Source organism: Heloderma suspectum, chromosome 3 (assembly GCF_057233095.1).
Source record: "Heloderma suspectum isolate Gila_16-S chromosome 3, 16-S_ref, whole genome shotgun sequence".
In the NCBI taxonomy this organism is placed as follows: Eukaryota; Metazoa; Chordata; class Lepidosauria; order Squamata; family Helodermatidae; genus Heloderma; species Heloderma suspectum.
This window is the reverse complement of record NC_139460.1, coordinates 5,321,625-5,335,000: the sequence shown is the minus strand read 5'-3', so window position 1 is coordinate 5,335,000 and position 13,376 is coordinate 5,321,625. Positions and strand designations below refer to the sequence as shown.

Below are 13,376 nucleotides of genomic sequence, written 5' to 3'. Positions count from 1 at the left end.
AAGTAGAATTCCTAGAAGCCACCCATCCCATTTACTGAGACCCAGAAACTTGGAATCTCTCACACCCTGGTATAATACCGGCTTCTGGTTCAGGAATAAAAGACAGAAAGCAGGCTTGCATGGGCCCACAGCATGCCTAAACACCCTTGAAAAGGAAAGGAGTATTACGAAGAGAGGCATGCATCTACTGGCTCTCAACACTGTCAGTCAGTATTACACAGAACACACAGGGGCTCCATCCCAGAGGCCTATATTCACTGCGTACATGAAGTAGTTGCTATTAGCAACTGCTTTAAATGTCAAAAGCCATAGGTCTAGAAGACAAAGTTGCAGTGATTTAACACAGTATGCTACAGTATACCTTTCGCAGCTGGCTTTTATATTCCTCATGAAGCTCTCCAGGCTTGCTTAATGTGATGGGTGCTCTGAATATGAAGTCTACAGGCAAAGAAAGGGAAAAAAGTAGTTTAGCACTTTAAACACTTACAGAAGCACTACAGAAATGCAGTTATGTATGATAATTCCTAATCATTATTACTAACCATCAGGAACACATATTTTCCTATGCAGGTACCCACCACAGGGAGGTGCACCTACTTGGCAGTTGCATGCTAAAGAAGGAACCTACAAAGCAACTCTTAGTCTCTCAAGCAGTATTCAAACCACAAATCAGAGGTGTGATAATGGTAGCTTTCACCTACATACACAACTTTAAAACAAAGTACTTTTAGCACATAGAGTAAACAGGTCTTGTGCGGTTTGGAGTAAAATGCCTAATAGCAGCTTTGGAAGTAGTCACACTCACTTCTGCAAAACACATGTCCGGGCAAGTCACTCTCTGAAACCAGAGAATTCTTACAAAGGCATTCAAGACAAAAGTCATCTGATTATCTCATCACTTGTGCAGAGAAAACAATCAACATACATCACTTACTGATATGAAGTTGAAAAGGGACAGGATAGCAGATCCAGAATTTGTGGAATCCCTCTACCCACCTTTAAGAAAACTTTCCACAAACAGCGTTCAAGTTACCGTACACTGGACCCATTTCAAGATGACGTGGGCATGTTTAGTTTCAAAAAGAAGCACATGGACGCAACTCGAAGAAGGAAAAAGCAGGCTGAAAGGAATGTTCCCTCAAAACCTAGCCTCAGATACTTGCCTCTGTCACTGCCCACCTTCTTGGCATCAGCATGACACCTTTCACCAACTCACATGTTCTTAAAATCCTAGGATAAATTAAGGGCACAACTGCTGAAGCCTCAGAGTTCGGCAAGTGCCAGATGTGATGAGAGGATGGGACCTAGGAAGCCCTCAGTTAGCATATGCCAAGAAGGGTGGGGCCTAGAAGGGATGTTAGAGGCTTTCATAAAAATACACCTCCGTCACTAATGATGCACATTGCATGCATCACATCCTGACAATCAGGAAGCATCTGAAACTTGGTCAGCTGCCTATTCAAAGTTCAGATAGGCAGGCTAGGTGTGCACCCCCTGGTCAGTGGGGGCAACTGAGATTGATCAGCAAAAACAACAAGACTTTAAGGGGCCAAAAGACTCTCGAATGGTTTTGCTACAATAGACTGACATGACTACTGCTCTGGAAATTGTTATAGCTTGATTAGGTGAGGTAGGCTTACAATTTCGTCCCTAAATAAATGGTTGAAGATAAACAGAATTTGCAGAAAGACAGATGCTCGCTTCTTCTTACAACACCACACCCACCCTAAACTTTCCATCACTTGGAGATGGGGGAGCAAGACAGTATGCTTGATGGAGACCACCCCTGCTCAATAATCCACCTTTGTGATAAAACATACCTTCCTTCACTTTCCACCCAGATTGGCTGCCTTTTTTCAGTGCAGGCCAAGAGATACTTTAACCACGAAGTCCACCGGAGTGGGGGGCTGCACACAGGCCCACACCAACAGCACTGTGAAGCAGGCATCTAGAAAGTGAGCCAGCCGCGATGAGCAAGATTCATTTGCAGGTAACGACGCGCAAGACCACTAATTATGACACGTGGGGAGACTGGCCAGTAATTTTTGTGGACTTGGTGCAAGATTGTCATAAGGCACAACAGTATGGCCCCATGGCACACCTCACTCTCGAATGACCCATTGCTGGGCTGCATAGAGCCTGCTATAACTGCTGGCCCATGGTAAGATTGCCTTCCCAGATTAACAAAACAAAATCCCAGGTTCCTCTTTAAGGAAGTTTAATGTTATTGCGAGGGCCTAAAGATATATAAGGCAGCCACCTTGCTAAAGCTTAGCAGGTCAATCTGGCTAGCGCCTGGATAGGAGAGACCCCCTGGGAACACCATGAATACAGCCTCGAGTTCTATCATGGAATAAAGGTGAGAGATATGAGAAATAAGCAGATAATTCCAGATGTTTGGGACAGATTGGTCTGAGTTAATCTGAAACCATGTTTTGTACTAACTTGATATCCCCCCTCCCATTTCAGTTGACTCTGACAATCCCATTTAAGATGAAAGACAAGACAGCTCAATGCTTACAAACTAAAGTAACCTAAAGCATGCGACAGCAGAAATTGTTTTCCATTCTAGTTTCTTCTTCCATGATCAACCCCCCTCCTCCCAAGCAAACTGATGGTAGAATGTTGCAGTTGGAATGTCTGCAACCGCTATTTTGAACTATTCAGTGCTGCATCTCCTGCAGAATCAATCTGTGATTTCTGCCCCCTCCCCTCCGGAATTTAAACAGCAAGAATGGCTCAGTGGCAGAGCGTGTGCTTTGCGTGCAGAAGGTCCCAGCTTCGATCCCCGGCATCTCCAGGTAAGGCTGGAAAAATTCCTGCCTGAAACTCTGGAGAGCTGCTGCCAGCCAGCATCGACGATACGGCGGTAGATGGACCAATGGTCTGACTCAGTATGAAGCAGCTTCCTGCGTTCCTGTGCAAAGAACGCCAGCCTGGAACGCTGAAGTTCCATTTTGTCAACAGTTCTCCTTCAGTCCATGTGTCCCAGATTTTGGTTAGATGTCAAGGAGCGGCTAAAGACCAATTTGTAGGACAAACTTTTTGAAATAGATGTAACTTCTCATTATGTGCGAACCCAGCAAGAGCGGTTTGTTGGCGTGGTTGGCAAGCCACCCAGAACCCATGGGTGTTTTAGGGTTGCAGGTGGCTCGTCAAACCACCCCAACATGCTGCCACAACAAAAAACCCATGGGGAAGTTCAGCCACAGTGGCTTCTTATTATGTGCATACTGAGCCTCTCTCTCAGAACTACCAGTCCCAGAGTTCAGAGGAAAGAACAGCTGGTAAGAGGGGCAAAGCACCATAATCATCAGGGGCATTGACCCCAGGGACAGTGGGAACCAGTACTGCTGGTAGGATTGACAAGCCCAAAATATGTGAGCAAAACTGTAGTTCACACTCACACACACGCAAGAATACTGTCATGTCTGCCTATAAATACGAATCGTGGGGATTGTGGTATGTGTGTGGGAGGGGGTCCATGTTGCAAGTCTGTACTGGGCTCAAGAAAAACGATGCTTCAGCCCTGCCCAGGAATAAATGTCCAAACTAGGCATCTGGCAGGTCTGGGAACCCAGTTCTCTACCAAATATCTAAGAAGTGGTATAGAGAAGTATGGGGATTAGTAGTGGCTTCCCCCATCTGCTGCTTCTCCCTGCATCCCCTGGGCTCCTTCTATCAGTCATGGCAAATACAAGTCTGAGAGCATTGGCTGCAAAAGGGGGAAAGCGGCAGGTAAAGGATTAAGCATTCCTCTCTGCCCAAAACATAGCCCTCCGAAATATTTATTTTATCTATTACGTTTCCTATATTGTACCCACTCCTGCTGCTTTTTAGAATCCAATGGTGATCTAAGTTCCCTATCCAAGATCTTCCAACATACACCTAGTTTGGCAATAAAATTGATTTAGTTTACCTATCCAAAAACTAAAGTCATCGTGCCAGGCCCTCCTCCAGGTGCCCCTGCCAAATGAGGGAAGGTGGGTGGCTATAACAGAGAAGACCTTTTCAGTGGTGGGACCCTGTCTCTGGAATCCCCTCCCCAGAGGTTTGCCTAGCACCTTGATGATTGAACTTTCTGCACCAGAACTTTTTATTCCCCCAGACATTTTAAGAGCCAAATACCCGCAGAGCACGTTAGAAGGTACATCTACACTCAAATACACTCACATATACCAAGCCCCACATTACAGCAATGTATATTTAGGGACACATTCAGCATCATGCAATATATATCAGTTACCTCCAAATAAACTTGAAGCATCCATGTATATACAACCAGGGTTATAAAAAAAGGTTGTGTTTCTATACAACTGCAACTCATTATTAATGATTTACAGTACAAAAATACAAAGTGGTAGTCATTCCACAGAATTAGCTGAGAACAGGTAGTAAAGTTAGGGAATTGTGATTTGGGCATCATTACACACCTGACCTCTTGTTCTCTTATGATCACCACCTCCTATAGTAGTAGGTGACATGTCATACTAATTATACTTTAGTACCACACACAATTAGTGATACAGATGGCTCTTTCTAATATGATTGTCACACCCACTATAACACTTACCACCTTTGCATGTAGAAAAACTGTACAGACATGTTTCCCATTTCTCTTTGCATCTGTTGACACAATATTTTCATTAACCTTTAAAATGCTCCAACATTCTGTTCTTGTGTGTGTCCCCAGCCCCCAATTAGCTTGAAACTATCAGCATAAATCAAAGCATGCCTCCCACATTCACACTCAAGATGTAATTTGACTCACAGCCAAACAGGGGTTGGATCCAGATTAAGGCACACTTTGAGTAGACCAACTGAAACAATGGGATTTAAATTGTTTGGCATGCCTCCCACATTCACACTCAAGATGTCACTTGACTCACAGCCAGCCAGGGGTTGGATCCAGATTAAGGCACACTTCGAGTAGACCAAATGAAACAATGGGATTTAAATTAGCCATGGCTAACTTAAGTCCCACTGATTTCAATGGGTCCACCGTAAGCATGACTAAACCTTGATCCAACCCCTTGTATTAAGTTAATTGTCACTACTATCACAAATTAAGAGACCTAAACAGCCCTACCCTTGCATTCTTTACGCAAGGGGAATGAACGCAAGGAGGCCTCAGGAACCTGGAGGAGAAGACTATCAATGGCTACTAGTCCTGATGGCTCTGTGCTACCTCCAGTATCAGAGGCAGTATGCCTTTGTACACCAGTTGCTGTAGAACATGGGCAGGAGGGTGCTGTGGCACTCATGTCCTCCTTGTGGGTTTCCCGTTGACAGCTGGTTGGCCACTGTGTGAACAGATGCTGCACTAGATGGACCGGGAAAACAATAGAATGGGAAAGACTAGAGATCTCTTCAAGAAAATCGGAGATCTCAAGGGAATGTTTTGTGCAAAGACGGACATGATAAAGGACAAAGAAGGCAGGGACCTAACAGAAGCTGATGAGATTAAGCAGAGGTGGAAAGAATACACAGAAGAACTATACAGGAAAGATCTGAATGTCCTTGATAGCCATGATAGTGCAGTCACTGAACTTGAGCCGGACATCCTCGAGAGTGAAGTCAAGTGGGCCTCAGGAAGCATTACTAACAACAAAGCTAGCGGAGATGACAGTATTCCAGCTGAGCTATTTATGATCCTAAAAGATGATGTTGTTAAAGTGCTGCACTCAATATGCCAACACATTTGGAACACTCAACGGTGGCCACAAGACTGGAAAAGGTCAGTTTACATTCCAATTCCAAAGAAGGGCAATGCCAAACAGTGTTCAAACTACCGTACAATTGCGCTCATCTCACATGCCAGCAAGGTGATGCTCAAAATCCTACAAGCTAGGCTTCAGCAGTATGCGAACCGAGAACTACCGGAAGTACAAGCTGGGTTTCAAAGAGGCAGAGGAACTAGAGATCAAATCGCCAACATTTGCTGGATCATGGAGAAAGCAAGAGAATTCCAGAAAAACGTCTATTTCTGCTTCACTGACTACACTAAAGCCTCTGATTGTGTGGATCACAACCAACTGTGGCAATTTCTTAAAGAGATGGGAGTACCACACCACCTTACCTGTCTCCTGAGAAACCTGTACCAGGGTCAAGAAGCAACAGTAATAACTGGACATGGAACGACTGACTGGTTCAAAATTGGGAAAGGAGTACAACAAGGCTGCATATTGTCGCCCTGCTTATTTAATTTATATGCAGAGTACATCATGAGAAACGGCAGGTTGGATGAATCACAGGTCGGAATTAAGATTGCCAGGAGAATTATCAACAACCTCAGATATGCAGATGATACCACCCTTATGGCAGAAAGCGAAGAGGAGCTAAAGAGCCTCTTGTTGAGGGTGAAAGTGGAGAGTGCAAAAGCTGGTTTGAAACTCAACATTAAAAAAACTAAGACCATGGCATCTGGCCCCATCACTTCCTGGCATATAGAAGGGGAAGAAATGGAAGCAGTGACAGTCTTTATTTTCTTGGGCTACAAGATCACCGCAGATGGTGACTGTAGCCATGAAATTAAAAGACGCTTGCTCCTTGGGAGGAAAGCTATGGCACACCTAGACAGCATAGTAAGAAGCAGAGACATCACCTTGCCGACAAAGGTCCGCATAATCAAAGCTAAGGTTTTCCCAGTAGCAACATATGGCTGTGAGAGCTGGACTATAAGGAAGGCTGAGCGCCGAAGAATCGGTGCTTTCGAACCATGGTGCTGGAGAAGACTCTTACGAGTCCCCTGGACTGCAAGGGGGTCAAATCAGTCCATCCTAAAGGAAATCAACCCTGAGTGCTCATTGGAAGGACAGAGACTGAAGCTGAAGCTCAAATATTTTGGCCACCTAATGCGAAGAGAAAACTCTCTGGAAAAGACCCTGATGCTGGGAAAGACTGAAGGCAAAAGGAGAAGGGGACGGCAGAGGATGAGATGGCTAGATAGCATCACCGATGCAATGAATATGAACTTGAGCACGCTCCGGGAGAGAGCGGAGGACAGGAAGGCCTGGCGTGCTCTGGTCCATGGGGTCACAAGAGTCGGACACGACTGAACGACTGAACAACAACCACCAGTCAGTGTAGAATAGACAATATTGAGTTAGGTGGACCAATGGTCTGACTCGCTATGAAGGCAGCTTCCTGTGTTCCTGTTTGTCACATTCCTACTGCAGTTTTGAGAGTGCAGTTAAGAATGCAAAGTATGTGGTCCCGTGGTAAGCTACTGATTTTATTGAGTTTGTATTTATACATTTCTTGTATTTTAAGATTATTCTTTTTTGGACGCCACTTGGAGTATTTTAAGTTTGAGTACATCAGTCAATCACACTCAGCAATACGAACATATATGCCTCTTGTCATCCTGAGACAGCTGATGTAGGTGACCAAAATACCTGCTTGGTGTCACCTACATGGTGGATGGCTAGCACAAACACACACGCTGCCAAACACACACATCATGCTCCATTGCCCTAAGGCAGCCTCTCCCAGGCTGGTGCCCTCCAGATATTTTTAACTACAATTCCCAACACTCCTGACCACTGATCATGATGGCAGGGCTGATGGGGAAGTCCAAAACATCTGGAGGGTGCCTGGTTGGGCAAGGCTGCCCTAAGGCATGGCATGGAGCCAGCGTGGTGTAGAGAGCCAGCGTGGTGTAGTGGCGAGAGTGCTGGACTGGGAGTCAGGAGATCCGGGTTCTAGTCCCCGCTCAGCCATGGAAGCTCACCGGGTGACTTTGGGCCAGTCACAGACTCTCAGCCCAACCCACCTCGCAGGGTTGTTGTTGTGAGGATAAAATGGAGAGGAGGATTGTGTAAGCTGCCTTGGGTTCCTTAAGGAGGAATATAAATATAAAAGGCGGGATATAAATGTAATAAATAAATAAATACCACTCACACGTACGCAGTCCAACCCTATGCATGTATATACTCAAATATCAGTCCCATCCAATTCAATGGGGCTACCCCACACAGAGTCCACTCCAGGCGACAGCCAAAAAGGCCCGGGCCGGGTCGGCCCGGCTCATGTAGTCCTGGCCCGCGCGAGCGACAGCCCCGGGGAGGACGCAGCCAATCAACACGCTTCCCCGCCCGCTTCGCTTCTGCACACGCAAGGGAGGAGGGCCTCGCTCGGCGCCCGACACGCGCGCGCATCCCGACGGCCGCCGCTCCGCCGAGGCGTTTTCGCGCGCGCTCGACGCCTGTCATAACGCAGCCCACTCGCTACCCACGGAGACACACACACGCACGCAGGCGTCGCGGGGTCGCCCGCCCCGTGCTCGAGCCCCCTGCAGACGCACATGCCGCGCGCGCGCGCGGGACGAGGGCGGAATCGGGCGCGAGCGGCGTGCGTCTCTCTCGTGCTCTCACGTTCACACGATACGTGTCACACCCAGCACGGCGCCGCACCTCGTTCTGCCTGGGCGGGCGGCGGCGGCGGCGGCTCCCCTCCCGAAGCGGGCAGAGCTGGCGGCGGCTGCTGGCGCCGGGAGAGGCTGTTTAGGCGGCTGCGGCAGAGCAGGCGGCCGGGGCCCTCCGGCGGGCATGAGCCCCGGCACCGGGGCTCGCCCGACGACGACGACGGCGCCTCTTTCTCTTCGGGCCCGCCCTGGCACGACGGCCGCCGCCGCCGCCTGCCCCGGCCTCGTCGCAGCAGCGGCGCCGCCACCGACCCTGCGGCCCGGACGCCGCCGAGCGCCGCCGCCGCCGCCATTTTCTCTCGGCGTGAGGGGAGGGAAACAACCCCAGCGCCGGCCGCGCCCACCTCGTGCATATTCATGAGGCGCCCTCCGCCCTCTGTTAGCCGGTAACGCGCGCGCGAGCCACGGAACGACGGTTGGGACCGGCCCGCGTCTCTCTCAGGCCCCGCCCCCTGCCTTGCCCCTATAAAAGGAGGAGGGCAGGCCGCCCCCAGGCAGAGGTGTGGGCTGTGAGGCGCCTGCCTTTCCTGAGGCTGAAATATTTGGGCCACCTAATGCGAAGGGAAAACGGTCTGGAAAGACCCTGATGCTGGGAAGGACTGAAGGCCAAAGGAGAAGGGGGCGGCAGAGGATGAGATGGCTGGATAGCATCACCGATGCAATGGATATGGACTTGAGCACACTCCGGGAGAGAGCAGAGGACAGGAAGGCCTGGCGTGCTGCGGTCCACGGGGCCCCGAAGAGTCGGGCACGACTGAGCAACCACAGCTCCCTCTCCCTCTGTTCCCCCTATTTATTTTTCTCGCTTTCTCCTCACGTTAGAGAGCTGCGTTGATGGGGATATGCATAAAAACTGACTGGAAACATGAGTGTAGCGGGGTTGGCCTTAACCAAACTTTCAAAACCCACGTAATACCTTTATATTAGGCCGACTAAAGGATCACCCCACAAAATCTTTTGATTGGCCTAATAAAGGTATCCCATGAATATAGGTTCTGGGTTATGTGTATATGCGTGTGCGCAATAATTTATGTGTATAAGAACATAAGAAGAGCCGAGCGGGATGACTCCGAAGGGACAAATCCAGTCCAGCATTCTGTTCACACAGCGGCCAACCAGCTGCCTCAATGAGTGCAACACCACCCCAGCAACTGGTGCACGTAAGCATCCTGCCTCCAATGCTGGAAGTAATATATAGCCATGAGGACTAGTAACCATTGGTAGCCTTATCCTCCATGACTTTGTCTACTCCCTTTTAAAGCCATCCAAGCTGGTGGCCATCACTACATTCTGTGGTAGTGAATTCCGTACTTTAACTCTGTCCTGAATCTCCCACCGCTCACCTTCATGGGAGGACCCCATTGGGCTCTAGTATTATGAGAGAAGGAGAAGTTTCTCCACACCATGCACAATTGTATACACACACGCCCTTTACTTGCCATTTTTCTAAGCTAAGGAGCTCCAAATGTTGTAACCTTTCCTCGCAGGGGAGTTGCCCCAGCCCCTTGATCATTTTGGTTTCTGTTTTCTGCACCCTTTCCAGCTCTACAATATTCTTTTTGAGGTGTGGTGATTAGTTTTCCAAGGGTGGCGACACTACAGATTTCTGAGTGTATAGGCATGGCGATATTGGCAGTTTTATCGTCAATGCTTTACCACACAGAATTTGCCTTTTCAGTTTCACAGCTGCTGCACACTGGGCCAATGTTTTCATTGAGCTATCCACCCAAGCTCAAGATCTCTGTCGTAGCCAGACGCCGCCAGCTCAGACACCATTAGCGTACATGTAAACTTAGGATTTTTATGCATTGCTTTACACTTGCTTGTGCTGAAGTACATTTGCTATTTTAATGCCCATTCCCTCAGTTTGGAGAGCACCTTTTGGTTTTAACCTCCCCAAAAAATTTGCTGAACACTGTTCACTGCTCACCCATAAGTCCAGATCATTTCTGAAAAAGTTAAACCATACCAGTCCCAATACAGATCCTTAGGGGACCACACTGTTTACACTGCTCCATTGTGAGAAGTGTCCATTCCTACTCTCTGCTTTTTGTTGTTTAACTGGTTATCATCCCCTAAGAAGACTATGGCTGCCTTTACACTAAAGAAAAAACCCGCCGTCCTCCCATTGCGAAGCCTTTCCGCGGTTACAGTGGCCAGACAGTGACCACGTGATTGCTGAGAGGGGACATTTTTAAATTTCAAGGTTCCATAGAGATCAATGAAACTGCGCCATCTAGTGGCTGTTTTAATAGAATAACAATCCAATTTAAATAGATAATTCATTATTTCCTGATCTTTTTAAGATGGAATAATCAGGAAATACTTCTGGATGTGCCCTGGAGGTTGCCAATGTTATGAAAAGGACCCACAAACTTCTGTAAGTGAGCAATCTCAATAACAGGATAAAAGCTTGGTGGGAAGAAGCCCCTCTCCTCTTGTTATAGAAATTTCAGCTTTAATATATTTAGCTTAGCTTAAGCTGTTCTATGTAGTTAGATTTTTGTGTGTGTTCTACCTCTGTATGAAACTGCCATGCTAGCAAAGATATAGTGCCTTATCAGAGACTCGAGAATGTAGGATGCAAGAGTACATGACTATCTCTCTGCTACCTCCCTCTGCACGTGCCTGAGTATGTGAAAGGCGTTGCTTGTTTCCTGTCTCCTTCTCAGCTAGACAAAGAGATGTATAGAGCGCAAGCGTAAGACAGCCCCCAAAGACTTTTTGTATATAAGCTTCTGGATCACACTACTTGATTGCCGTCTTTGTTGGTACACTAGCCCCAAAGATTGCCTTATTCTGCAGAATAAAATCATGTTGGACCAGATCTCTGCCTCCTCTCGTTCTTAGTAAAATGCTGGGAGTTGTAGGACTTTTCTTCTGTCTAAATATGTATAGGATTGCGCCCGTAGTTCCTCGTACTCCCTTTCTGAAAATGTCAGCTCAAGCCCAGGAATCTGTCCTACATCTGCTGTTATGAAGACAGACACAAAGAATTCACTCAACTTCTCTCTGCAATCTCCTTATTCTCCTTTAGCATTCCTTCAACTCCCTTGTCGCCCAACTGTACAACTGCCTCCCTAGTTGGTTTCCTCCTTCTGATATATTTAAAGAATTCTTTATTGTTGGTCTTAATGTTTTTAACAATATGCTCCTCAAAATCCTTTTTTGTATCCCTTACTGTCTGCTTGCATTTATTTTGTGCATGTTTGTGCTTCTTTTTGTACTCCTAGGTAGGGTACAACTTCCATTTTCTGAAAGAAAGCATTTTCCCCCCTTCCTTGATGCTGCTTGCTAATCATGCTGGTGACCTCTTGAACTTTGTGCTACTTTTCCTGAACTGCAGTATACATTCTGAGTTTCTTTTATTGTGGTTTTGAGTAACCTCCAAGCATTCTAGAGAGATTTGGCCCTCTTGAGTTTCCCTTTCAATTTCCTTTTCCCAGTCCTCTGATTATTTTTTTTTAGAAGTCTTGTATTTTAAAGTCAAATATGACTGTATTAGACTTCCTCAGCAATTTTCCACTTAAATATAAATTGAACTTGATAGTGCTGTGGCCCTTCTTTCCAACTTGTTTAACATCACCCACATCTCACGCTAGATCCTGGGTGCCACTTAGAATTAAGTCCAGGGTTGCATTCCTTCTGGTTGGTTCCATGACCAACTGTTCTGGGCACCATTATTTAGGGCAGGGATGGGCAACGTATGGGCCACATGCAGCCCCTGCAGTCCTTCAGTACAGACCCTGCCACCCCCAAAATTCAGGGGGACACCCCATTTAAAAAAAAATCAAAATAATATCCTGAACTGCTACAGAGCACCTGAAGGGTCAAAATTAGCTTTGGCACTTCATAGCAGCTCCAGATGTCATTTTGTTTTTATTCCCCCCCCCCGTTTTTTGCACACGTGAGGAGGGAGTGGCCTGCAGGGTGTCCAAGGACAAAAGCAGATATAGATATATAATCTATTTATCTTTTTCCCGCTCACTTTTTAAAAACACCATAAACTGCACCTATGATAGGGCGGGACATACAAATGAAATACTGGAATATTATTTTATCTATCACAATCCTCATTTTAATTTCATAGATTTCTTCCAGTTTCTTGACTGCTTCTCAAGCAAACTTCCTATGCAGTTCACAAATACGACCACAAAACACATTGTTTATTGTGCAGTCAGATTCAAAGCAAGAATAAACCAATCCAGATAGATTTATAAAGAGCAATCTGTGGTCCCAGATTAAATTTCCCAGAATCTGAAATGATTTCCAGAAAAGAGCCTTGTAAACCTGCATTTTTCTAAAGGAGAAGGGAGAGCTAGTTAAACAAGCTTTCCTAGGTAGGGCCTTCTGCGCTTTGGCACCACCACTGAGAAGGTCCCTTGACCTTACAGGTTCCTCCAACACTCCTCTAGAAGTTGGAGCATTCAGACGAAGTAGTCATCAGAAGACCTTGGCATACAGGAGCTAGTATATGGGGAAAGTTTAAGGTAGTTTAAGGCACAATCCTATGCATGTTTAGGCAGAAAGAAGTCCTACAACTCTCAGCATTCAGCCAGCACTGACTTTTTTCTGTCTAAATATGCACAGGACTGTGCCCTTAAAGTCATAACATGTAAACCTGCATCTCACATGGATCCATCGAGCACTAATATATGCGTCTTATAATTTGTAATTATAAGAGAACATTGGTTATTGGTTATATAATAAATAAATACATACATTAATTTCATTTACCATATACATCCATGCCCAATAGATGATTCCTCTGACTCCGAGCTGGGTGAACATATGTTTCAACTCTGCCGGTTTACAGGGACAGCCCATATTTTCTGGAACCTGTCTGGTAAAACCCTATTTTTGCCTTTGGGGGATGTCTTATTAAATGTTGTTCGTGTGAGTTTCCAACATTGTTGTCATTCTTCAGTGTTCACCTCCTTGCAGCTCCCCT

At 46.5% G+C, this 13,376-nt stretch overlaps 1 protein-coding gene across 2 annotated transcripts in view; it reads right to left on the bottom strand.

Annotated features, from left to right (window-relative positions):
* The window catches only part of RNF169 (ring finger protein 169), a 32,406-nt gene extending 23,616 nt beyond the window's left edge, over positions 1-8,790 (bottom strand). The window contains exons 1-2 of one of the 2 annotated variants that reach the window (XM_084842335.1): positions 8,415-8,790; positions 362-438 (exon numbers count right to left, since the gene is read on the bottom strand). In XM_084842335.1, the coding sequence (XP_084698461.1) occupies positions 362-438; positions 8,415-8,784 (447 nt within the window). In that variant the 5' untranslated portion in view covers positions 8,785-8,790. The remainder of the gene's footprint in view (positions 1-361; positions 439-8,414) is intronic. The other variant, XM_084842336.1, reaches the window with a different exon arrangement.
* Positions 8,791-13,376: the final 4,586 nt, after the last annotated feature.